The 27,838-nt window shown below is 39.5% G+C and overlaps 1 protein-coding gene across 1 annotated transcript; it reads left to right on the top strand.

Moving 5' to 3' along the window:
• The first annotated feature begins 5,592 nt into the window (after positions 1-5,592).
• On the top strand, positions 5,593-24,379 carry MGC89178 (protein). Its single transcript, NM_001008096.1, is given in 13 exon segments — positions 5,593-5,620; positions 7,687-7,794; positions 8,858-8,896; positions 9,233-9,385; positions 11,224-11,462; positions 12,412-12,534; positions 12,857-13,034; positions 15,976-16,113; positions 16,703-16,717; positions 17,775-18,152; positions 19,226-19,428; positions 23,360-24,288; positions 24,323-24,379. Coding segments are annotated over 9 exon segments (1,431 nt in total). The 5' UTR covers positions 5,593-5,620; positions 7,687-7,794; positions 8,858-8,896; positions 9,233-9,363; the 3' UTR covers positions 23,495-24,288; positions 24,323-24,379.
• Positions 24,380-27,838: the final 3,459 nt, after the last annotated feature.

Here is a 27,838-nt window from a genome sequence, read left to right as displayed (position 1 = left end):
AGGAGATGAAAAGAGCATTGAAGCCTGTCTCCATCTTTACTTACTATCTGCATTTCTACCCTTGCAGTGTAAGGTCCCTTTTGCTCATTTCCAACCTCCATTGCTGCATCTCCCTGTTCTTTACCTTCTCTTTGACATTAAACTCTTTCATGGCTGTCTGCTGCCTGTCCCAAGATTTTTCATCTCTTGACTTCAAGAAAGCCTGTTGGGGCCTGGACCTCTGGTGCCTTCTCCACACAAAACTTCTAAATCTGCCCACAGAGAGTAATGGGGTTTCCTACATTGAATGTCATTTCAGTGATGCTTTAGTTGAAATGAAAGTCACAGTCCTTTATAAATTAAGAAATGAAAATAGATAGTCAAAGTTAAATTGAATACATTTCCTACTAGTGTGGTATTCAAACTGTGCCACAGAATAGAGAAATTTTACAAGAGAAGAGATCATTGCATAAATCGTCTTGGCTCTAAAGCAGATGCCTATCATGGCACAAAGCGTATTTCTTCTTAAACAAACAAAAACATCAGCTGAACAAGTAAGTAAATAGCAAGGACTGAAGGTCCCTGACATTTTAATTCCATGGAATGGTTGCAATTTTGATTAAGTTATACGGGTAACTTATTAACTTAATACTTATTAAGATTTGGCAAAAGCAGAAGTTATCTACTACCACTCCAACCCACTATATACCCCAATGGGTATATACACTCATAACTAAATGCTATATGTTTCATCAAAGCAACCTATTCATTTAATTAGTCCTGTCTTTAACTTGCTCTATTAATATTCTTATGTTTTACATGTATTTTTGAAATTTCGATGATGCATTTTATAAAAAGGGGTGTGCAAAAGCCTAAAATTGCTACATGAGCCACGACCCTTGTACCAGTACCCCATCATCTGATATGTGCAGATTTCACAAACATTGATTTCAGCATTAAAAAAAATCAATCGCTTGTTTTACGGGAAAAGGACATCAAAATAAATAAGACAAAAGGTTAAAAAGAGACATCCAGGTCCCAACTATCAACAAACATCATACGCCTGGCAGTGATATTTTTAGACTATTGTTTGAATATCTGAATGCAGTTGTCTGTGCGTTATGAAGATATTAAGTGGCCTCGCAACATACAATAAAGAGTTCTGTTAAAGCCTTTATGGTAACAGACCAACATATTTTTAAAAGTTTGTCAGAAGCTGTCAACAAGCAATCTTACTTCCAAATTTCTTGGCCTTTATCTATTCTAAAGAACTCATCTCTGGCCAGTTGCTCGGGAGCAACATGTTGCTCACCTCCCCCTTTGGTGTTGCTCCCAGTGGCCCCAAAGTAGCTGCCCATTTTTACATTTCAGGCTTGGAAGCATAGAGAACCAGTTTTACTCCAAGGAGAGCCTCCTGCAGACTAGTAGTCGACTTGGGCTGCCAAATAGCCAATCACAGGCCTTAATTGGCATCCCCAAAGAACTTTTTTCATGCTAGTGTGGCTCCCCAACACTTTTTACACAAGCAAAAAAAGTTGGGGATCCCTGATGTAGAGAACCATAGGGCTCATCTACATCCGCAAGTACTTTGGACGGCTTGTACTCTTCTTCTATAAAAGTAAGGATCCTAATTGTTATAAGCACCTTTTTCATCTTGTTAGATAGTTAAGTTGGGTTAAAAAAGACCAAAGACCATCAAGTTGTTAATTCCATACCGTTAGTATGCAGTGCAGTTTTGGGCTCCAGTCCATAAGAAGGATATTTATGAGCTGGAGAGAGTGCAGAGACTGCAACTAAACTGGTAAATTGGTTGTGCTATCCAAAGTTAACTTGGAGTGCGTATTCCTAGAAGCCGTGGCTTCCGGCTATAGACATATTAAGTACAAAATACAAAAAAGAAAGTCACTCACGATTCAGTAGGTGCAAAAAACTGCCTCCATGCAGGCTTATTGAGGGAATGCTACATTGAAAAAGGGAACGAGAGGTTCCCGAAAAGTCTGTATCCTTCTCTCTGATTACTCCAATAAACCTGCATGGAGGCAGTTTTTTGCACCTACTGAATCGTGAGTGACTTCCTTTTATGTATTTTAAACTGGTAAACGGGATGGAAGATTTAAGCTATGAGGTTAGACTGTCGAGGTTGGGGTTGTTTTCTCTGGAAAAGAGGCGCTTGCGAGGGGACATGATTACTCTGTACAAGTACATTAGAGGGGATTATAGGCAGATAGGGGATGTTCTTTTTCTCCATAAAAAGGATCAGTGCACCAGAGGCCCCCCCTTCCATTTGAAGCAGCGTAGGGGGTCCTCACGGTGAGGGCAGTGAGGTTGGGGAATGCCCTTCCTAGAGATGTGGTAATGGCAGATTCTGTTAATGCAGGTCGGGAACAGGGAAAGAAAAAGGAGCAGCCACCTAATCCATACCAGTGACTCCTGACATGCGCATCCTATACTCTGTTTGGGAGTGTATTGGGAAGTTTTATTTATATTAAAGTTTTTACACATATGGCGTATGCATTTATCCCACAGTAAGTGCACAGAAGGGGAAGGGAAACAGAAAGGTCGTGGAATCAACCTAAAGTTGCTTAAGTTGGAAATTTACCTATGTGAAGTGGTTCCTAATACTGCCTGAAAGTAAGAGGTGGGAAAGCAGAGAGTCATGAGCTCCAAGCGAACCAATTGGCTGCCATATAAACCCAAGGGGGTCTGTAAGTAGATTGGCAATCGGAAAGGGATATCACAACTGGGCACAAAAGGGTGATATAAGTAAAAGTCATCACTGGTGTTAAAAAGCACATGAGAGTGCTCATTGTGAAGTAATAACAGTATTACACTATATATATATATATTTTTTTCCTCATAAGACCTCATCGCTAAGTCTGAAGCAGAAGAGGGCACTTTGGAGTAATTTATTGAACTTTATTTAACCTGGGACACGAGATATCTGAAGTGAGGAGCATACACTGAAAATTGCACTTATTTATATTTGTAAAAATTGCCTATAAGAGGGGCCTGGATAAGTTCTTGAACAATCAGAATATCCAAGGCTATTGTGATACTAATATCTACAGTTAGTATTAGTGGTTGTATATATAGTTTATGTATGTGAGTGTATAGATTGGTAGGTGTGGGTGTATGTGAGATACTGGCCTACTCACATACGTACACATACAGACCCATACTGACCTATCTATACACTCACATACAGACCCATACTGACCTATCTATACACTCACATACAGACCCATACTGACCTATCTATACACTCACATACAGACCCATACTGACCTATCTATACACTCACATACAGACCCATACTGACCTATCTATCCACTCACATACAGACCCATACTGACCTATCTATACACTCACATACAGACCCATACTGACCTATCTATCCACTCACATACAGACCCATACTGACCTATCTATACACTCACATACAGACCCATACTGACCTATCTATCCACTCACATACAGACCCACACTGACCTATCTATCCACTCACATACAGACCCATACTGACCTATCTATACACTCACATACAGACCCATACTGACCTATCTATCCACTCACATATAGACCCACACTGACCTATCTATCCACTCACATACAGACCCATACTGACCTATCTATACACTCACATACAGACCCATACTGACCTATCTATCCACTCACATACAGACCCATACTGACCTATCTATCCACTCACATACAGACCCACACTGACCTATCTATCCACTCACATACAGACCCATACTGACCTATCTATACACTCACATACAGACCCATACTGACCTATCCATCCACTCACATACAGACCCACACTGACCTATCTATCCACTCACATACAGACCCATACTGACCTATCTATCCCCTCACATACAGACCCACACTGACCTATCCACTCACATACAGACCCACACTGACCTATCCACTCACATACAGACCCACACTGACCTATCTATCCACTCACATACAGACCCACACTGACCTATCTATCCACTCACATACAGACCCATACTGACCTATCTATCCACTCACATACAGACCCATACTGACCTATCTATGCACTCACATACAGACCCATACTGACCTATCTATCCCCTCACATACAGACCCACACTGACCTATCTATCCACTCACATACAGACCCATACTGACCTATCTATCCACTCACATACAGACCCATACTGACCTATCTATACACTCACATACAGACCCATACTGACCTATCTATATACTCACATACAGACCCATACTGGCCTATCTATCCACTCACATACAGACCCACACTAACCTATCTATATACTCACATACAGACCCACACTGACCTATCTATACACTCACATACAGACCCATACTGACCTATCTATCCACTCACATACAGACCCATACTGACCTATCTATACACTCACATACAGACCCATACTGACCTATCTATACACTCACATACAGACCCATACTGACCTATCTATCCACTCACATACAAACCCATACTGACCTATCTATACACTCACATACAGACCCACACTGACCTATCTATACACTCACATACAGACCCATACTGACATATCTATACACTCACATACAGACCCATACTGACCTATCTATACACTCACATACAGACCCATACTTCAAATGCAAGGCCTCTAGTGCCCTGATTGTTTTTACAGTGGCTTGCAGTTATTTATTGGTAAAAAATGTTTGGTATCATGTATGATTTTCGTTCCACTTCTCACGTGTACACCACTTTTTATTGGTCTTTCATGTGGAATTCCAATAAAATTGATTCATGTTTGTGGCTGTAATGTGACAAAATGTGGAAAAGTTCAAGGGGCCGAATACTTTTGCAAGCCACTGTATAGGATAAAAACTATAATCCCTTCTAATGTACAGAGTAAGCTTTTTTCAACTTTCCCTTTCTTTTAACTTCAGCTTGGACAAGGTGCAAAGTGCAATGATTAGGGGGCTTTGCACCAGTTTTTTGCATTTTGTAGCTTGGTTAATTTTTACAAATTGGCCTATGTATGTGAAACTTCAGTAACGTTCAAAATCTTTCTTTATAAGGAATTTTAAATGTTAATAGGACTCTGTCCCCTTCCATGTAAACAGTCTACACCCCATCTGAATTGTGGAACACGCTGCTGCTGCTGCTATGCATTCTTACTACCGAATAGGCATGGCTCCTTCTTATATTGCTGAATTTACTTTCCTATTTTACTTAAATATTAGATATTATCTTAGAGATGATAGAATGTCAATGTCCTTTTTTTTTCAACCTCTTCTCCTTGAAGCAGGAATGCTGTTGTAATAGGTCACTGGTATACTGCATTGGCATTACCCAACATTACTTATTTAATATTATGCTTGGTAGTTTCACAATAGTTTATTATCTCTCTGTCAGTTTCTTGACTTCACGCCATCATTATACACAGTAGTAGATCCTTATGGGTCACCAAATCGTTTGCAGATTTCCTCCTCTAATTTTGTAATTTATTGATTTAGAAAAGATAAGAGTTCATTGAGTTCTGCTTTCTGACCTTTGACTCCCTTTCTGAGCAGGATAAAACCCAGACTGGACCCACTATAACTCCAGGTTCTTTCTGCTTGGAGGACAAACGTTCTGTCTCTTACACAGTCTGTAAGTATTGTACAATAATTATATCAGATAGTGAGAAAAACAGGTTGTGCTAGAAATGTTCACATTTAAAAATAATAGAATGAGCTTTGTTAAAGACCTGTCAGTTTAGAGAGTCAACTGTATTTTTTTTTACTGTATATTTGTGTGTGTATAATTTGCAGTTCAGTCTATATGTCTAAAATATCCAGCAGCCCCTAAGATATTAATTGTAGATTATTTAACCACCTACTATATAGTCATGTGCATTTATTTCAATGGTCAAAAATGATCTTCATTATTTCTGTAGTATTAAGTCAAATCAACTGGACTTGTGGTGTTTTCTTGAGGACCTTTTGCTAGTCATCCGACTGGCTTTCAGAATTCAGAAAGCCAGTCGGATGACTAGCAAAATGTCTTCAAGAAAAACACAGCAAGTCCAGTTGATTTGACTTAATACTACAGAAATAATGAAGATCATTTTTGACCATTGAAATAAATGAACATGACAAGTCTAGTTGATGGGACTTATTCCTACAGATATACCATGACCTGGATGAATGTGAACCTTTATAGACTTTATCAGAAAGTTGTTATAGATGTGCAAATCCTCCTTATAAGCCCCTCTCCTGCATACATACACTCCTGCATCTACCACTCCCTTACTCCTAAATGACACCCAAGTTACACCCGTCACAAATACAGCAATGACAAACATAGGCAGTGCTGTGTTCATGATGGTGGCCGCTGGCCTCTGTGCTCCAAAAATGAAAGCGGAGACCTACGGCAACTCATTTAGAGAGTTTTAGAGAACGCATAAAATGTAATTTTGTAAACCATTGAAACACTTTTATTCCAGTTGTTTTCATAATATATACATATTCTTTGTTGTGTACAACAATTTAGGTTGTTTCTGATAGGAGGTTTAGGCGTTGTGTTAATGCTGGAGAAATAAATGTTATTTCTTCTTTGCTGAACTACATAAGGTTAGTCCACATGTCTTAAATATGATACATTAGGGACTGTAATTTGATTGCAAAATACACGGCTTAGCAACAGCTCCATTAGTAACCATGAAAACAATGATGTGATTAAGGAAATATGAATACATTATACTATTATATGAACATACTAACATTACATATTCTGTTATATTAATGTATGATAATAAAAATACAGAACAAGAAAGTCCTAATTTAATCTTGCAATAAATATGCAATTCTGTAATGTAAGTACCTCCAACACAAAAATGTCTTCTAGTACAGGTATAGGACCCGTTATCCAAGGGTTTTCCGGATAAGGGGTCTTTCCGTAATTTAGATCTTCATACCTTAAGGCTACAAAAAAAATCAATAAAACATTAATTAAACCCAATAGGGCTGTTCTGCCCCCAATAAGGATTAATTGTATCTTAGTTGGGATCAAATACAAGGTACTGTTTTATTATTATTATTATTATTATTATTATTATTATTATTATTATTATTATTATTATATAGAAAAAGGAAATCAATTTTAAAAATGTGAATTATTTGATTAAAATTGAGTCTATGGGAGACAGGCTTTCCGTAATTCGGAGCTTTCTGGATAATGGGTTTCCATTACCTGTACTATAATATTTTCATCTAAACCATTCTGTATTGCACCATGTAGCCACACTTTACTTAGTTGTTGCAGGACTTCAATTTCCAGAATAATATAACATATTATCAAGGTGAAGTCATACTGGGAGCTGTAATTCAGCAACATCAGGGTTGTATTTTTCAAACAATATTGGTTTTGAATGAAAGGTTAGAAGGACATAAGTAATGGATTGTTTGAATTTTGGGAACATGTGTTGTAGATACTGTTTAGCTTTCTTTTGCTGCCGTAGCAGATACCAGATCTATGACCAGGATTTGGGGTTTGTTAGGAAAATGGCTCCTTTTGGATACCGTAAATTACCAATTGCATGTATCACAGTAATACAAAACTTCAAAACTATTGCAAGTATATAATAAAGCTGTTTGTAGTTCAATGTGCTCCTTTATGTAACACTTTTTTCTTTTTTGCTTTTACAGTACTGAATGTATTTTTTTTACTTTTAATAGCCAAGAGATATCGCTGAGTTTGAAAAGAATTCATTATGAAATTTTGCTCCAGCTTTCTCCTACTCCTCTTCAGCGGCTGGGCATTATCTGCAACTAAATGGAAGCGAGGTAGGTAATCAGAGATGGCCTGTAACAGAATGGCACCACAGAGACCTTATCCGCACACCCTAGCGCTCCAAACCTATATGCCCGGTGCACACTGCTGGAGGGATCGGCACCCTCCAAAAATAGTACAACCACAAAAAAAGCAAATGGCACTCAGGGCTGTAAACAAGGGAAAAACCCTTAAAGAATTTTTTATTGCGGAGGTGCAACGTTTCGGGGCAACGTGTCCCCTTTATCAAGCATACAGAAACGTGAAGGCAAGTGAAATTTATACATTTGCAGTGACCACTTCCCCAAGTTAATTGGTAAATTGAATAAATACTTAATTGACAACAATAGTATATTGCTGCTGTTTATTATACCATGTTTTTTATACTATTGTTGTCAATTAAGTATTTATTCAATTTACCAATTAACTTGGGGAAGTGGTCACTGCAAATGTATAAATTTCACTTGCCTTCACGTTTCTGTATGCTTGATAAAGGGGACACGTTGCCCCGAAACGTTGCACCTCCGCAATAAAAAATTCTTTAAGGGTTTTTCCCTTGTTTACAGCCCTGAGTGCCATTTGCTTTTTTTGTGGTTGTACTGTAACAGAATGGCCCCAATGAGTCCAGACGGTATTGGGACCAATAATTCTATTCTACATTAACCTTATAAGATACAAAAATAATCTGTGCTTCTGGCTCTTTTACCTACATGTCCATGTGATACAACGTGTCTCCTGTAGTGCTTGAAGGCACTACAGGCAACACAGTTCTTTACTTTGGTCTTTTTCCAATTGCTTTCTGGCTAGTAGCAGGACTTGATCTGTGGCCTGGACTGGGATTCAAAATAGGCCCTGCCATTTCAAGTACAGAGGCCCAAACAGCCCCCCACCCAGGGGCGATTCTGGACATATCGCCGGCTCCTGGATGCCACCCCCCCCCCCGCTCCCCAGCGCTTACCTTCTGAGCGCAGGAGCGGGTCCGGGGGCGGTGAGATCGCTAGTGCAGAGAGCGCAATTGAATCAGCTTGGCTTCTCCCGCCCAGTGTTGGGGACTAACTTTGTGTTAATGTTTTGCAGATGTGTCTTTGGATCCAGAATGTGGTGATGATGAAACAGGTATGAAAAACAGTGCTTAAGTCTGATGTATTGTGAATATATGACTTTCAGTACCACCACTAAACCACTAATGCTTCCAAACATGGAGCCACTATATTGTTTGCACTTTGCACCCTGCTCCATGTTTAGCACCCATGTTCTTTGCACCTTACTAAGAACAGACAGAATTGGGATCTCACACAAGATTTTGCACCCTTTAGAGCTTTGGAACTTACACCTGTAGCATTGATACATGTCCCCTTGTTGCCATTATATATGTGTGTGTGTATATATATATGTATATGTCATTATATATTCCCCCATATTATTTACTTATTTCATGACATTTTTGGACAGCAACTTCTCTGACTTTTCTGGTGGACACCACTGGTTCCATGGCAGATGACCTTCAACAGTTAAAGCTGGCCTACACCTGGTTGCTTAGCACTGTTTCTGCTCAGTTCCCATGTGGCGTACGCCAATATACCATGGTCGAGTTTAATGATCCAGGTATGGCTTTTATCTTTTCTTATTCCCTGCAGTTTTGTATAGTCAGTGTAATAATATTGGCAACATTTTACTCTCACAGTTAATATCAGTGTTTTGTACTACTCTGTCAACCAAGCAACAACGGAAATTCCCCCAACTATTGTAAGGACAGAGACTGATATGAAATATATTACACAAATATAGGGGGGGTCTGATGTTGCTATCATGATGATCATTTATAGAAGTCAGAACTTTATCTGGCTGATTATAAGAATTGTAAATAATTATGACTGCAGCATGAGGGTTTGTTGTGCCCATTCTATAGACAATGTAACCAGTAGTGAAATGGCAACTTCAATTACTAACACTTCTATTCATTGCTTAAAGAGATGCAAAATAGTCAAACCCAGTGATCCCCAACTAGCAGCTTGCGAGTAAGAGGTTGCTCACCAACCCCTTGGATGTTGCTCTCAGTGGCCTCATAAACTATTTTTGAATTCCTGGCTTGGAGGTTTTGGTTGAATAAAAACCAGGTGTTCTGACAAACAGAGCCTTTTCTAGGCTGCCAGCCAACATTGGGCTACCGGATAGCCAATAACAGGCTTGTTTTGCACCAATCAGAAACTCTTTCATGCTTGTGTTTCTCCCAACTCTTCTTATATTTGAATGTAGCTCACGTGTCAAAAAGAATGGGGACACCTGGTCTAACCAATGAAACGTGTGCCAGTAACAGCAGACGACACAATATACTGGGAGTTGCTCTTTAATGAGAACAATTTTCTCTACTTTGTAGTAACCTGTAATAACTGAGCTGAGGATTATCTCGCTGGTGGCTGGTTTGCAATAACAACCAGTTAGCTATGGTCTACTGCAAGTTAGAAAATGCAAGGCTTATTTTGGGCAACTTCCCCGGTGCAATATAGCACCTATACGAGAAAGTATGTTAACATATTTAACATTTATAGTGAATATTTCAGGATTACAAGCAACAAGTCATGTTTTTATGTATAGTTACACTATAACATACACTGATTATTATTTGCTATAATTCAGTAGCTTTGTCTTTCCTTCCTTTTACTCTAAAATACAGCTTACATGCACAGGGGGGTCATGCTCGGCATATAGACTTTCAGTAGACTTACACTAAAGAACTTTATTTGATAAAAAATCTCCTACTGTTCAATAAAGCCTCCACCAGGTAAATAGCATTTCAGACCACCATAGACCCACAGACTACACAAGACCATAATACTCATTCAGCATGGCTGGCTTTTAGTTCTTCACTCTCAACGTGGTCCTTCTTAAGGTGGCCATACACGGGCCGATTCTAGTTGCCGATATTGGTCCCTTATGGCAGCTAATTGGCCCGTGTAGGGGCACTAACGACGGGCCTGCCCGATCAATATCTGGCCTGAAATCGCCCAGATATTGATCGGGCAGTTTAAAAAATTTAGTCAGATCGGGGACCGCATCAATGAGTCGACTTCGCCTATACCCGTCGTTCTAATTCGATCGTTTGGTCCCAGGGCCAAACCACCAAATTACCTGGATTCGCCTGATATCACTCACCCATAGGTGGGGGATATCGGGAGAAGATCTGAAGGTGTATGGGCACCTTTAGTCCCATAACCCTGATTGTAGACCAGTAGAACCGCAATGACATTTTTTTGAAGTCCACAGGGTAAGCAATGCTGCAAGGAGCAGAGCGCTAAAGACTCTCTGTATTAGGCACAGTGATTGGGTCATAACATATATATTTGTTCTGTAGACATTTAAAAAATCTTTGTTTAAAATTTGTTTTAAATGGTTTTAGCGGATGAAAGCTTTTACATGTGTCATTAATAATCTTTCTTTTTTAGGTATTGGTCCTGTCAGACACACAACTTCTGGAACAGAATTTGGTAATTTCTTTCTAAATCTTAATGCCTACGAAGGTGGCGACTGCCCTGAATATGCAATGGGTGGACTTAAGATGGCTTTGCAGGCATCACCCCACAATTCAATAATCATGGTCCTGACAGATGCTTCAGCTAAGGATTATAATAATGCCATTTTAATAAATGAGATAAAGTCACTTATTAGTGTAACACAGTCACAGGTAAGAAGCTGACAATATTTGCTTTCCAAAAATCTGGCATTCTATAAATGGAAACTATCGTTAAAATGAAAATGTAATCATACAGAAATTAGACATTTTCAAAATATAATTGAGTGGAAATTCTGTACAGTTTCTAAAATAATCAAGTTATTCTTCACTATACCCCCTCTCAGCATCTGTTTCTCTTCATTCTCTCCTTATTCAGGAGTTGGCATTCTTTCAAAATAACCAACTCCGACAGAAATCCTGTCTCTCTACATGCAGAATTTGTGCCAAAGTCAGTTATTTTTTTTAGATTTTGATTGTGCCTGAATCAGTTATGCGATTTAGCTCTAATCTGCTAGGAAAGGGAGCCCCCCTAAAAGATATATTAGATTTTGTTGTAAGTCAAAAACCTGACTCCAACTCTTGCATTAAAAGAGAATGTAGAGAGGCAGATATGTAGAGAGTAACTTCAATATTTCAAAAACCAAAGTTTTTTTTTATTTCAAAGAGATGACTCTAATATTAAATTTTCATTTTTGCAATAGTTACTTACTGCAAAGAAATGTAATCTTTTTGGATGCTTTAGAAGCAAAATTTTGTTGTTGTTTACTAACCACATTATTAATATCATGACAGCCTGGATTTTTGCCATTCTACAGGAAGGACTTGTTAGGGTATGCACAGAAAGCATAGTTGTAGCAAGCAGATTATTGGGGCTCTTATGCAAGGCTTAGTTTGCATGCCAAGCCAATCATATATTCATAGAAAATAATGAAAACCACAAAAAAAATACATGGTTAAAGTAACAGATGATGTATTATTATTGGTTTCCATGGTTTTTATGTTTTTTTTTCACAAAAAAATTGATTTGGCTGCAGATCTACTAAAAAGAGCTATGGAACTTATCACCAGGGTATATATTTCTTTCTAATTTATACAATAAAGGAACATATCTTATTTTCAGGTCATCTTTATGGTCACTGGCCTTTGTTCAGATACAAGTGACCCAGCATTCACTATTTTTAGGGAAATTGCCAGACTGAGTTTTGGCCACGTGTATCAGCTCAACCTTGCAAGTCTTGGGAGCGTAAGTACTTAACCCTCTATTGCCCTGTTACCTTTGGCTTTGTTTGGATTCAGTTAGCTGCTTTGTTTCTCATCACTGGGCTACATAATAGATTTTTTAAGCAATTAGGACAGATGAAAATTTAGCAATAACATGTAACTGTTACAGCTGCAAAAATGTAGATTGTTAATATACAGTATTACTCCAGATTTGTAAGTCTCTGCAGACCTAAAGCAATGTTGCCTTACTGAAGATTACAAAGCTTGTAAGATTGTAGGGTAAGTTGCTTTTCATTGAAGGTACTATTCCTTTGCATCATCGGTAATCTCCTGTTTACTTTAAGGCATTTCGATATGTAGGTTCTGTTATAGCAAGACCTGCAAAGTCTTCACTGAGGCTTTTCTCTGGAGATTATGAGTCCGGCAGTCATTCTGATTCTTTTGCTGTCCCAGAGAAGTTAACTGACTTGATAATGACCACCGAAGGATCAATTTCTTCTCTAAAAGTTGCTGGACCAGATAGTAAGTAACCTTACCCTCTCTATCCATCTGCGTATGTATCTAGAGGGCTCATTTAATACAGAGGGAAGATGCAAAGGGAAAAAAAGTCCAAACCCCATGGTTTTATGCCCACAATAAAGCTTCTCCCCCACCCAGTATATGTGCCCATCAGTTAATGCAGCAATGGCAGTGTCTGTCTGTGTTGCATGCAGAAGGGTTGTCACATGGATGGGACCTGGAAACCTTGATATACAAGGACAGCAGGATGAGCAAGAGATGCCACAAGGCTTTCCAAAGTCATGTAATTAATGCCTGCTCAGTAGTGATGTGCGGATCAGGAAAAACTCAACCCACACTGGAACAAAACCCACAAAATGTTGACATTCTAAGCCCTGCATCCAACCCATACCCACATATTTTCTGCTCTGTATGCTACTTCTGTGTGCACTTCCTTTTCCAATACAGTTTTTTGGATATATATAGAACCCATAACTATACAGGTATAGGACCCATTATCCAGAATGCTCGGGACCAAGGGTATTCCGGGTAAGGTGTCTTTCCGTAATTTGGATCTCCATACCTTAAGTCTACTAAAAAATCAATAAAACAGTAATTAAACCCAATAGGATTTTTTTGCATCCAATAAGGATTAATTATATCTTAGATGGAATCAAGTACAAGGTACTGTTTTATTACAGAGAAAAAAGAAAATAAGTTTTATAATTTTGAAACATTTGATTCAAATGGAGTCTATGGGAGATGGGCTTTCCATAATTCAGAGCTTTCTGGATAATTGATCTCATACCTGTGCTTAAAATTGCAATGAAGAGAAATTAAACTTCCAAGCAAGTCTCTGCCAAATGTAATGATAAAAGCATTTTGTAGGTTGTCTTACCTTTATAAAACTTTAGAAAAAAATTATTTTTACAGCATTTCTGAATAATCGTATTTTTTATCTCTAGACAAAACAATAGCCGCGGGTGACAAAATAATAGCCGAGGGGCAACAAAATAATAGCTGCAGGTGACAAAAGAATAGTTGCGGGCGACAATTTTTTTTGCCACACATATTTTTCGCCGTTTCGTGGATTTTTTGAAAGATTCGCAAATTTTTCGGTGAAACGGAACAGATTCGCTCATCTCTAATTACTAACTGTTTGTGGAGGAGAAATCGCTGTTGCGTTTCACTGCTAAATGCACGCGATACTAACAGGAGGCACCATCTTGGTGAAGTGTCGCAGGTGGGAACGAGTAACATCAATACTGGTGGGAGAAAGCGGATAGAGTGAGACATCAGTCATTGGTGCGAGAGAAAGCAAGTGTGGAAGCTTAAGCGAACTTATTAGAAATTCTACGCTACACAGATATAACGACTGGGGGACGCCCCATATCAGTCGCTGGTGTATGCTGGAAGTAGTTTGACTTTGTGGTGGTGGTAACGATCGCCTAAGTAACATCAGCTCAAAGCAAAAGAATTTCATTTTCTTAAACGGGTTCACCATTCAATTAACCGTTAAATTAACTTTTAGTACTGTATATACTCGAGTATAAGCCGATCAGAATATAATCCGAGGTACCTAATTTTACCTAAGAAAACTGGAAAAACTTATTGGCTCGAGTATAAGTCGACTCCCCCAGTTACATGGGAGTAGGAGAAACAATAGGTTACCTCAAAGCAGTTCTAATGTGTAGCGCTGGCTCCTTCTGAAATCTCAGACCCAAGCACAATGCACTGAGATGGCGCCTACACCTATATTACAATCAAAAAAATACATTTGTTGGTTCAAGAACACAATTTTATTTGCTATGTAAACAGCGCAACGAGCGCATGTCATCTGCAAGCCAATTTACCGTATATATACTAGTATATGCGCGAGTATAAGGCGAGGGTTACTTTTTGAGCACATTTTTAGTGCTGAAAAACTCGGCTTATACTTGAGTATATATGGTAAGTAGACAATGATATTCTAAAACAATTTGAAATTGGTCTTCATTATGTTATATATATATTTTTTTTGGTTGTTTAGCTTTTTGTTCAGCAGCTCTCCAGTTTGGCATTTGCTAGGGTGTAATTTAGGAATATGAATAGAATGGGGAATAGGAATAAAAGAGTGCCTGCATAGAAAGAGAAGGGATAAAAAATAGAATTTCCTTACTAGACTTTAACAGGTCATGATATTATAATGTCTAAAGATGGAATTCTTCAGATGCAGTATTAGTACCCCTAAGAATGTTTTTGTTACGGGCTGTAGTGTATAGGAGCCCGTAACTGCCAGGAGTAACGTCTTAGCCAGACAGGAGAGACCTGCCAACCCCAGTATTCACCGTTGCCCTTTTGAGCCCCCTGGACTTTCTGAGGTGGGACTGACAGGGATTTTGTATTCTCTGAAAACTTGGGGGCACATTTACTAATCCACGAATCCAAATGGGAAAAATTCTGATTGGAAACGAACATTTTGTGACTTTTTTGTATTTTTTGTGATTTTTCCGTCGCCGTTACGACTTTTTCGTAAATTGTTGTGACTTTTTCGTAGCCGTTACGACTTGCACGAATTGTCGCGACTTTTTCGTAGCTGTTACGATTTGCTCGTATATTGTCGCGACTTTTTCTTATTGAGCGCTCGTAAACGGCGGGCAAAACTTTCAGACTTCAGGCACTCTGCAGCTCCAACCTGGCCCAAGGAAAGTCACGATACTGAAGCTTGAATGAATCCAAAACTTTCGTACTCGGCGCGACGGCTACGAAAAAGTCGCGACAATTAGCGCAGGTCGTAATGCTACTAAAAAGTCGAGACAATTTACGAAAAAGTCGTAACGGCTACGAAAAAGTCGCAACAATTTACGAAAAAAATCGCAAAATACCGATCATTAAGAAAAAATGCATTCGGGCACTTTTCGGACGTTCGTGGATTAGTAAATGTGCCTCTTGGTGTATGAAATAATAATTCTTTTCTGTTACATAGCACGTCCTGTGGCATTGAGAACTGTTGTGTCTGAAAAATGGGGGTCCATGTACCGGCTGAGAAGCCCCAAGAAAGGAAGCTGGAAAATAGATGTTACTGGAGAAGGCCCACATTCTGTACGAGTGGAAGGATTAAAAGGTACATACAAATCACACTAATCTTTCCTTTTTTTGTATTAAAGTTTAAAAATACTGTTTAGCAATTATATGTAGAAGAGCGGCCATGTCTATAATTAATGCATCACTTGCCATTATGAAATTATCTACTTTTTGCTTCATTTTAAAAGGGTTGTTCACCTTTGAGTATGATGTAGAGAGTAATATTCTGAGACAATTTGCAATTGGTCTTCATTTTTTTTATTATTTGTAGTTTTATAATTATTTCCATTTTTAGCCAAGTTTTAGCAGCTACTTGGTTGCTAGGGTCCAAATTACCCTAGCAACCAGCGAGTGGAATAAGAATAGTAGACAAATAAGACAAATAATAAAAAGTAACAATAACAACAAAACTGTCGCCTCAGAGAACAATAGTTTTCTGGCTGCCGGGGTCAGTGACCCCGATTTGAAAGCTGTATGGAGTTAGACAAAGATGGCAAACAATCCAAAAATTGAATTGGGAATGATGGGAAACCATAGAGGGGCTACTGATTGTAGGGAGGACCATGCACACATTTGTTTAGCTTAGAATTTAACTCTTAACCCTGATTTACTCTTTCTTCTTATTTCAGTTCCAAGCACTGCATGTAAGTCAACATCTATTTTCGATAAGGATATTAAAAAAATATAAGAGTTATGCCCGATGGGAATTGTGTGGTGAGATAAGTCATTACTTACACTTTGTATCATGAAGACCGACCTTAACAACTGCACCTTGGTGGGTATTTAAAGGGATAGTGACAATTTTCACATTTACCAGGAACATGTGATTGATAAACTAGAGTGCTATTATAGTGACGCACTATTGGCCGTGCTGTCACAGGAGTTGACGTCAGGCTTGAAGACTAATCGACACTGTGTGCCAATCTGAATGTTCTCATCCTGTGTATCACTAGAGGTTTTCTGATGCTTAAATATTACTAGTCTCACCATACTAAAACCTGTGTAACACTAATAAAACAGCGGTTGTTGGATAAGCCTTCCATTGAGGTTATAGTTGAACCCTTGGTGAAGGCCCTGTTTAGCCAATAACAAGGTTGCAGTTGTATGAAAACACATGCAATATGAACCATTCAGCCATAAGTCCAACAATATAGGGTCACTGACATCCTGATGCTAGTGCTATTTACAAAGCCAGGGTATGACTGCACTCAAGCAACCATAGGGTAAGTGGTAAATACAGGCCCCAGTAATGAACTGCACCAATTGGTACTTGCAGCTGAATAACATGCAGATTAATAGATAGATGGGGATGAAAGGGGGATCATCTATGTATCTCCTTTCCATCTGCCCCTCATGAATGCATTGCTGATGAAGCAGGCAGTGCTGTATTCCTTGGTGTAGGTTCTACACTCTGTTTTGGAAAACCAAGACCCATGGCACTTCATCTATCTCTCTGTATGTGCAAGGCAGGGCATAAAGTGCAAAAAACATGGTGTAGTGCTACATATTTGGCACTTTGCACCCTGCCTTACACATAGAAAATGACACCTCAAATATCTAAGTGATCCAAAGATTTTGCTTGTACATCACATGGGCCCAAAGAAAATTTATAGTGCTACAATAAAGTGTGGCACCCAACACCCTCAGCCTCATTACTATGCATAATATTTGTTCGTTTATTGTCTTCCCTACTTTATCCAGTGACAACTGATTGTTCAAAATGCCACCCTAATGCAACCTGTGAAGACTATGATGGCACTAAAATCTGCACCTGCAAAGAGGGGTTCTTTGGCAATGGAATTAGATGCACTGACGAGGATGAATGTGCTTATTCCTGGTTAAACAAATGTGCCGAGGGTACTTGTATTAACACTATTGGCTCCTACACGTGTTCTTGCAGTAGTGGGTACATTGCAAATGAAGATCACATTTGTGTTCCTATTGATTACTGTGCAAAGCCCTCGACCAACAAATGCCATGAATATGCCACTTGCACACATACTGGCAGTGGCTACACATGTGCTTGCTCATCTGGATTTAAAGGGGATGGATTTGACTGCAAGTACAGCAAGTGCACAGGTATGAGTGACTAAGGCTTTAATACTTTATTTATTACATAAGATGTTTGTATAGTAAAATATGGAAAAAGCTAAAGAGAAAAAATGGAAGATGTTGTTACCAAGTCCAGTGACCTAAACTAGATATATAATATTTACTATCATTCCATCTAGACCAACAACAGTGAATTGCTAATTGTAATGGAAGCCTTGGAGAATGCTGCCTTGGTTTCTTAAAAACTGCCTTGTCCTTTTGTTTGTTAGGAGATAAGCAAAATGGTGGCGTCACACTTGATGTACCAGGCTTGGGGGGTCATTGGCTATATTTTCATCCTATACTCAGATGTACCTTGTAACGTTCAATCAGAGATTAGAACATTCCAATAGTTACTTTTAGGCTATCAGAAGAATGTATTATTATTCTCCACTGTATCGCAATTAAAAAGAAAAGGGGGAAACCATTTTAGAAGTTCCAAAAATAAATATTCTGTCTGCATTGACCAATCCTCACCCCTTCTTCGGCTCACAGAGTGATCCAGCCCCTCCCTTACATTGTTCCCTTGTGAAGCGAGGGATCCTGGGACTTTTCAATGAATCTGTTCACCACCCACTATGGTAAGTAGGGCGACTTTAGGACCCAGAATCCTTCACTTGGAACAAGGTGAGGGAGGAGTTGTAATACATTATAAGCCCAAAGGAGGGTTGGTAACATGGTTTCCTTTCAATCTTTTAATCAGCTATGTATGTGTAAAAGATACATTTACAAATAGTGCTTATGTACCTTTTTGGAATGAATCATGTCAAAAAAGGGGGTTATATTTTCCCTTTTAAGTTGCCCATTACTGATAGACTGTGATCACTGTAAAGCAATTAAAAAAGGCCTTGCCCTAAGGTTGGAGCCTTAAACCCCCAAAATTCAGAAACCTTTGATTTTGATCACCCCTTTTGTAATACAGATTCCGATCATAATGTGTGTGGGGCAGACAACTGCTAACAAAAAAAAAATATGCTCTGACAGATTTGATGTGACAATTTGGTTTAAATCACAAAACAGAATATGGCAGCTACACATGAACCACTGTATTTCTATTTAAGATATTGCAAGCCTGGACTTTGTGCTGAAGTGCAATGAGAATGAGATGAAAGCTTCGTTTCCAGCCTGCCAGCTAAAACATCTTGGATATGCTGTCAATGGTGTCCAACTTGCAGATACACGGTGCACTGGTGTTGAGGACGCCTTGGGGCTCGTTTCTGTTATTGCGCCTTTAAAGGAAGGAGAGTGTGGAAACACTGTAGTTGTAAGTATATTAAGCCATACCTGTATATAACGGCCTGATCCAGTAGCTTACAATACCACTGGCTAAGCTCAAACTTAACTATGTTTATTTAGGGAGGTCCTCTCATCCTATTTGGATTTAGTGAGAACAATACAATGTTTTTGGGATGGACAGTAGCTTCCTACTGCATCTTAATATAGAGATAAATCCACCCCTTATATAAAGGCAGTTGAGCTTCTGTTAACAATCTGTTACTGCCTATAAGATCTACTTGTTTCTCTTTCTGCTCAGTTGCTGCTTGTCCATGCAAAGTCTTTTTGGAACACAGATTAAAGCTGGTCATACAAATTAAATTGTACAACACCTTATGACTATGAAGATTGTCATTCATCCAGGTCATAGTATAGCTAGTATAAGTAAATCTAAAGCAACTGGACTTGCTAAGTAATCGTTGAAGACGTTTCACTACTCATCCAAGCAGCTTCTTCAGTTCAACTGACTGGTATGGGAAGTCCTCAGCATATATACTCTTCCACTAATCCAATCACAATGGCACTTTGTAACTCTTCCGAGAGGTGACTCCTGAAACTCACAGAGGTGTGAATACTGTGGAGTTACGCTGAGAGGATTACCAAAGTATCATGCAACAGGTGTTACTTGTGAGAGTTGCATGATGGCTCAGCATAGGAGGACGAACTCTACAGGCCAAGACTCTGCTGTATTTCTAAATCTAGAAGACAAGGGACACTCCTTTGAGAATAGCAACGTCAAAATTTTGGACAAAGAAGGCTGGTTTGAAAGAGGTGTAAAAGAGGCCATTCATGTTAAAGTGGCGAAACCATCCCTAAACAGAGGCGGGGGCCTTCGACACCATCTGTCTGCTACATACAATGCTGTTCTAACATCTGTACCCCGGCAGTTTCAGAACTCTTCGCACATCCATTCATGCAACTCTCGCAAGTAACACCTGTCTCTGTGAGTTGCATGATACTTTGGTAATCCTTTCAAAGTAACTCCACCTCTTTGAAGAGTTACAGTGTGCCACTGTGATAGGATTAGTGGAAGAGTTCACATGCTGAGGACTGAAGAAGCTGCTCAGATGAGTAGTGAAATGTCTTCAATGATTACTTTAGCAAGTCCAGTTGCTTTAGATTTACTTATACTAGCTGTACAACACCTTGTTTCATGTGACTTTCTGTAGCTATGGTGTACCATGGATATGGTTCTCTTCCCTTCCAGCTGTTCTGATTGGATCAATAGAAAGGCAACCAAACCTTGTATACAGTGAACTTGGCCAATGGCCTGATCTTTTTCATAGCATAGGGGTAGGCCCATATTCTGAACAGAAATCTAAAGACATCAATTAATGCATTCAGTTTTCTCCATAGATCAATATAGAGGGTGCATTCTGTGCACCAGAGCTGTTTTTCCACTGGAAATAGCAGAGAAATCTGTGCTGAATCCAAAGTGGTGGACATATCTCCACAAATTATTGGTATATATAACACTGCCAAAACTGAACTGTACATCAAGGTGGATGAATGAAGCAGATTTAAACGGTTTAAATGTATACATTGTTAATAAGTGTTTACTCCTATCCAGGCATAAGGGGTCATTTATAAATGCAGTGTAATGCGATTTTTAAACACAATTTGCTGAGTATTTTACCCACAATGAAGTGTTTTCCCACAGGCCATTGTGGCTGCTCACTGATTTGTGCTGCTCTGTTGAGACTGATGTGCATTAAAATAGGCATAGTTGCTAAAGTGCATTTTTGCAAACTTAATTCAAATTGCTACTAAAATCATCAGAGTGGGCAACTGCAACACAACGGACACTGTGGTAACCACAAAATTACCTCCATGTTCAGGGTGGCTCAAGGACCCTCCAACATAAATATGCACACTTTCAGTGGGACAGACACGCAACTATGCAGAAGTGGAAGGGACATTGTTAGGCACAATGATGGTTAAAACCCTTTAGGTACTGGTGTATAACATTAAAGGGACCTGTCCCCTTAAGAAAGAAATTTCAAATCCTTTTTTATCATGTTAAGGTGCCCATACACGCTACGATCTGCTCGCTTGGCAAAGTCGGCAAGCGAGCGGATCTTCTCCCGATATCCCCACCTACGGGGATCGGGTAAACTAAGGGTATAGGTGTTCGTCGGTTCGAGGACTGCATCACCGAGCCACTGCAGTCCCTGATCTGACTGATTTCAAACCTGCCCAATGGAGATGTCGGTCAGACAGGCCCATCGTTAGTGCCCATACATGAGCCGATAAGCTGCCGAATCGGTTTAAGGGATCGATATCGGCAGCTAGAATCGTCCGTGTATGGGCACCTTTAGTTAAGCAAAATAAACTTTATTTACACTATATAAATTATATCAGACTGATTTTCAAAACTGCCTAATCGAAATGTTGGTCAGACAGGCCCATCGGTAGTGCCCCTACATGGGCCGATAAGCTGCCGAATTGGTCTAGGGGACTGATATCGGCAGCTAGAATCGGCCCGTGTATGGCCACCTTTAGTTGAGCAAAATAAACTTTACTTACACTATATAAATTATATAAAATTTGTTTCCCTTTTTTTCCGAAGTGCTGAATGAAAAGGGAAAGTAAATGCCTGCCCCGCTTCTAGGTATAAAGGTGAGGCAGGCAATATATGATTGACAGCTCAGATTTTTAAATACATTAATAACAGCTATGGATGGATAATTTGGGTCTCATGTTTAATTTGCAAAGGACTTCTTTTTTAATATAGCTTTTTATGCCTTTGGGGCAGGTTCCCTTTAAATACAAATAAAAACATAATGTACCAGCTTCAGCACTTTCATGAGATATTCCTTCCATGGCTACACAACCTAGTACAGGTATAGGACCCGTTATCCAGAATGCTCGGGACCAAGGGTATTCCAGATAAGAAGTCTTTCCGTAATTTGGATCTCCATACCGTAAGTCTACTAAAAAGTCAATAAAACATTAATTAAACCCAATAGGATTGTTTTGCATCCTGTAAGGATTATTTATATCTTAGTTGGGATCAATTACAAGGTATTGTTTTATTATTACAGAGAAAAAGGAATCATTTAACCATTAAATAAACCCAATAGGGCTGTTCTGCCCCCAATAAGGGGTAATTATATCTTAGTTGGGATCAAGTACAGGTACTGTTTTATTATTACAGAGAAAAGGGAATCATTTAACCATGAAATAAACCCAATAGGGCTGTTCTGCCCCCAATAAGGGGTAATTATATCTTAGTTGGGATCAAGTACAGGTACTGTTTTATTATTACAGAGAAAAGGGAATCATTTAACCATTAAATAAACCCAATAGGGCTGTTCTGCCCCCAATAAGGGGTAATTATATCTTAGTTGGGATCAAGTACAGGTACTGTTTTATTATTACAGAGAAAAGGCAATCATTTAACCATGAAATAAACCCAATAGGGCTGTTCTGCCCCCAATAAGGGGTAATTATATCTTAGTTGGGATCAAGTACAGGTACTGTTTTATTATTACAGAGAAAAGGGAATCATTTAACCATTAAATAAACCCAATAGGGCTGTTCTGTCCCCAATAAGGGGTAATTATATCTTAGTTGGGATCAAGTACAGGTACTGTTTTATTATTACAGAGAAAAAGGAAATCAGTTTTAAAATTCTGAATTATTTGATTATAATGGAGTCTATGGGAGACGGGCTTTCTGTAATTCGGAGCTTTCTGGATAACGGGTTTCCGGATAAGGGATCCTATATCTGTACTAGCCATTTGGCCTCATTTATCACAACAGTGCAAAGATGGATGCAGTTAGTGTGCATATTGAAGCCTTTCATTAAATGTAGTTAATTTTATATCTATGTATATGTGTGTATATTGATGTCAATACATTTAATCACACAATTTACTTTCGAACCATAATTCAGGATATTCTTTTCTATTTCTCAGAATAATGGAACCCACACCACCTACAGAAACAGATTGTTTGTGGCACCAAATTCAGAGGTGGTGGATGCATCAAGCCTAGTCTTTCCAGTTGTAAAGAGATTTTCCTGCACATATATTAATAAAGAAAGTGCGTGAGTGAAATTCAACCTTCTATCAGCGAGATCACTGGGGAAAGCTGAGCATGAAGCCTGATTTATCCCAGCAAGAGAGGAGAACTAAAGAGACAGGAGAAACATAAGAGACCAAGATATTGTCTGAAATTTTGCACAATTATTTTTTACTTTTCATCTTCGCATTTTATTTTTGATAAATGCAAAATAAAAATGGCATTTGAAACAATCAGTGAATAAGAGGCTTGCTTGCAAAATGAACATAAAGGAAAACTATACCCCAGAAGGAATACCTAACCAACAGATAGTTTATATCATATTAAGTAACCTGTTACAGAATCTCTCCAAACTGGACTATATCAATCAGTAAATATTGCCCTTTTACATCCTTTCTCTTGAGCCGCCAGTTAGTGATGGGCTGTGTGCTCCCTCAGAGATCACATGACCAGAAATAATGCAGCTTTAACTGTAACAGGAAGTTGTGTGGAAGCAAAAGACAGAACTCAGTCCATTCATTGGCTGATGGGGCCTAGCTTGTATGTGTGCCTTGGCTTGTTTGTGTGCACTGTGAATCCTATGATCCCAGGAGGCGGCCCTTAATTCTTAGAATGGCACTTTTCTATTTAGCATTACCCAATAGCACATACTACTAAAAAAAAGTATATTTTTATGAAAATGGTTTATTTAGATGAAGCAGGGTTTTACATATGAGCTTGTTTATGCGGTATATTTTTATAGAGACCAACATTGTTTGGGGGTATAGTTTTCCTTTAAAGGCCGAGAAACTTTTCTGTTTTTAATAGAGCGCCCAAACATTTAATTGGTGTGTTTATTCGGCCCCAGCGGAGCTTATATTTTTATATACCATGCTATATATGTGTATATGGGTAAATAAATATTTTTGATTTAGTGAGCGCAGTATTTGTGCAGTTGTTTTTACACTGCACCTCTATCTATACTGTATATATATATATATATATAATGTCGGCCCAATATGCCAGCAGTCTGTAGAGCTCACATCTTGAGTAAAAAAGACCCTAAATCTGAGCAGGAGATTTATTAACTATTGTCAACTAGGGAGGCACAGAACCCAGTTTTTCAGATTTAGCCGAATACCAAACCGAATCCCAATAAGCTTACGCTATTTCGTTTTTTGAAGGGTTAAATGTCGCCGCGCGAAGTAGAAAAAAATTCTACTTCCGCATTCATGTGGTGACATTAAGGGGCTGATTTACTTACCCACGAACGGGTCGAATGGAGTCCGATTGCGTTTTTTTCGTAACGATCGGTACTTTGCGATTCTTTCGTATGTTTTGCGATTTTTTCGGATTCTTTACGAATTTTTCGGATCCAATACGATTTTTGCGTAAAAACGCGAGTTTTCCTATCCTTTACGAAAGTTGCGTAAAAAGTTGCGCATTTTGCGTAGCGTTAAAACTTACGCGAAAAATGCGCAACTTTTCGCGTAAGTTTAAACGCTACGCAAAATGCGCAACTTTTTACGCAACTTTCGTTATGGATACGAAAAACTCGCGTTTTTACGCAAAAATCGTATTGGTAACGAAAAATTCGTACAGAATCCGAAAAAAATCGCAAAACATACGAAAAAGTCGCAAATTGTTCGTTTTCAAGTCGGAACTTTTCCAATTCGGGTCGGATTCGTGGGTTAGTAAATCAGCCCCTTAGGTTCGGCCGAGACCGTGGATTCAGCCAATTCCGAACCCTGCTGAAAAAGGCAGAATACCTAATCCTGGATTCAGTGCATCCGTATTGTTAACCCTTTATGAGCAGTACTGATGCATGCTACTTGTTAAAGAGTTAATGATAGTTTCATGTTCAAAATAAAATGGCCAAAAATGTAGGAAAAAAATATATACTTTTCCCAAAACCTGTCCCTACTATAGTGTGGGAGGGGAAACAAATTCTTACCATTGTGATAGCCTTTACTAGATAAGAAGCTGCATCCTCAGGGTTGGACTAGGCCAGAGGGACACTGGGAAAAAACCCAGACACAATCTGAGGCATAGGCACTCCCCCACTAGCTTCCTTTCCCCGATTGTGGTGAAGTTAAGTATAAGGTACCCATGCTCTGGGGGTGGGGGAGGGTGGTAGCCCCGGTGGGTCGCACACCCCAGTCTGATGCTGTCCATCCTCTGCCTGTGCAGCTTGGGTGGCATTGACTGCTGAGTGGAGTGAGGTTATAGTGTGGTAGCGGTGATTCATGGGAGAAAATGGCTTGATTTCCTTCTTTCCTGATGTCCACTGACAAGAGCGGACATATCACCCACCGACCCACTGCCTTCCCCTACTGCCCCAGGGTTACTGGTATGAATCACTGTTTTAATCCCCTTTAACATTAATATGTATCTATCTGAGCAAGGAAATAAAATGAATGCTAGCGCAAGTGCAAAGAGCTAGAATGGATCCAAAATGGATACTATTCACAAAGTTGCCGGCACCCATGCATGCTCCTAACAATTTTTCTGCAATGGACAACATGCCCATTTAGCTTGGAAAAGGAACCCTGAAATAATCACCAGCATAGACATATTGATATTTCCAGGATTTCCCTAGCAGGTTGCATCCATATAATTAGTAATGCCACACACATTGACAAAATGGAAGTGATGCCATCTCCACTATAAACTTACATGCAATCATGAGAAGCAGATAGTAATAGGGTGGGTTGCAGATTGTAGGGAGGAGGACAATGACAAGGCTAGGAAAGGGGAGGGGAAGTGATGTCAGAGGCTGGGGGGGGGGGTTGAAGGAGATAGGAAGAGAGGAGCAGAACCATCTTTACCTGAACCACCCACCCGCCAGTGGATCAGAGCTGGGTGATTGCACGTTGGTGCCCATACATGGTTTTTTTTTTTTTACAGCAGGTGGTGGAATGCTTGACTTGGGGGCCATGGCCAAGGATTGTTACAGGTACTGATAAAGGCTTTTGATGGGCATGGGTGTGGTGACAGACAATTGGCTGCCTAGTTACACTTGCCCAGCTCACCCCTATGCCAGGTAGCCCAGAAGGATATATAGCGGTGGAGTTTGGCAAGCGTTACCTGGAAAGGGTTTTTATTTTCCTCATGTTCTAAGTTGTAAACATTTTGATTGGCAAGTTAATTAATTGATGTTAATGTAATTGTATATTCATCTGTAATTAAAGCTGTGGCCTTTCTATTCCAAAAACCTGGATGTCATTATTAGTGTCTTTGGGGGAAAGGGTCAGTAAGGGGATACAGGTATAAGGTTGTGTGTGGGTATCCTTCCCATGGGGCCTAACACTGCCCTTGTCATTTGCACCTCTATGGGCACACTCTTTGTTTTGTGCAAACAGCACAACTTATTGAGGGCATCAAAGACAATGGGCAGGATTTATATTGGCTTAAATTTATTTTACACATAATTTAGGAATTTTTCAGGTGCACATTGTTGGCTAATGAGGCCCAGTGTCTCCAATTCCTCCTCTGTCAAGGTCTGTTACCCACTTATACAGCAGCTTACTAGACTGAGCAGCAAGTTTTGCTGGTGGCATAATTACTGCCTGGAAATGTTCAATACACTCATTAATGTTTCTTGTGGAACAACATTTTTGGTAGATTGTGTGCATGTCCTAACATGTAATATACACTCAATAGGACACAATGAAATTAATACAATAATGTATTTCATAAGTTGTGCAAGTGTTTTTATGAGATCAATGAAGTCATTAAAGGTAAATGGAAAAATTGGGCTATTTTGAATCTAAGAGGAAACCTTATTATATTATAGAGGTCACCGCAATTCATCTAATTTCTAGGAAAATCTGGATGCACTTCAAGCTGAGACCATGTATATTGACTGTGATGAGCACCACAAGCATCTGATCTTTGAGGAGGGAGGTATAGTTCTTGACATTCTTTATGTGCTCTGTGTCATGCTTTTAATATGTTGTTTTCCCATTACTTTTGAATTAAGACAGAAGCTGTTATCTCTGAGTTTTAAAGAAAATATGAGGCTTCACTCAGGCATTGTCCTGCTCCTCTGCTTTGGGTTTACACTCTGTGCAACACCAGTAAGCATGAAGAGATGCCATTATAGAGTGCTTGTGGGGGAGTGTTACTTTTTGGCAGGGTAGGACTGGGCCGGGAAAAAACTTGGTGGGCCCCGGCGGCCCAGACCCGACCCTTGCTGGCACTCTCCCAGCCGAATGTTCCTCCCCTGACGCGTTAAACTTATACTTAGGGGGCGCCTGCGGGGGGTAAGGGACGTGGCTGGCAGGGGCATCTGCAAGGCCCCTGGGGCGGCAGCCCCAGTGGGCCCTGCACCCCCCAGTCCGACCATGCTTTTTGGGTACAGTGCACCCTGTGGGCTATATCAGCTTGGCTAC

Source organism: Xenopus tropicalis, chromosome 9 (assembly GCF_000004195.4).
Source record: "Xenopus tropicalis strain Nigerian chromosome 9, UCB_Xtro_10.0, whole genome shotgun sequence".
In the NCBI taxonomy this organism is placed as follows: domain Eukaryota; kingdom Metazoa; phylum Chordata; class Amphibia; order Anura; family Pipidae; genus Xenopus; species Xenopus tropicalis.
Note: the sequence above shows the minus strand (reverse complement) of the source record. Positions and strands in the feature narration are given on the sequence as shown.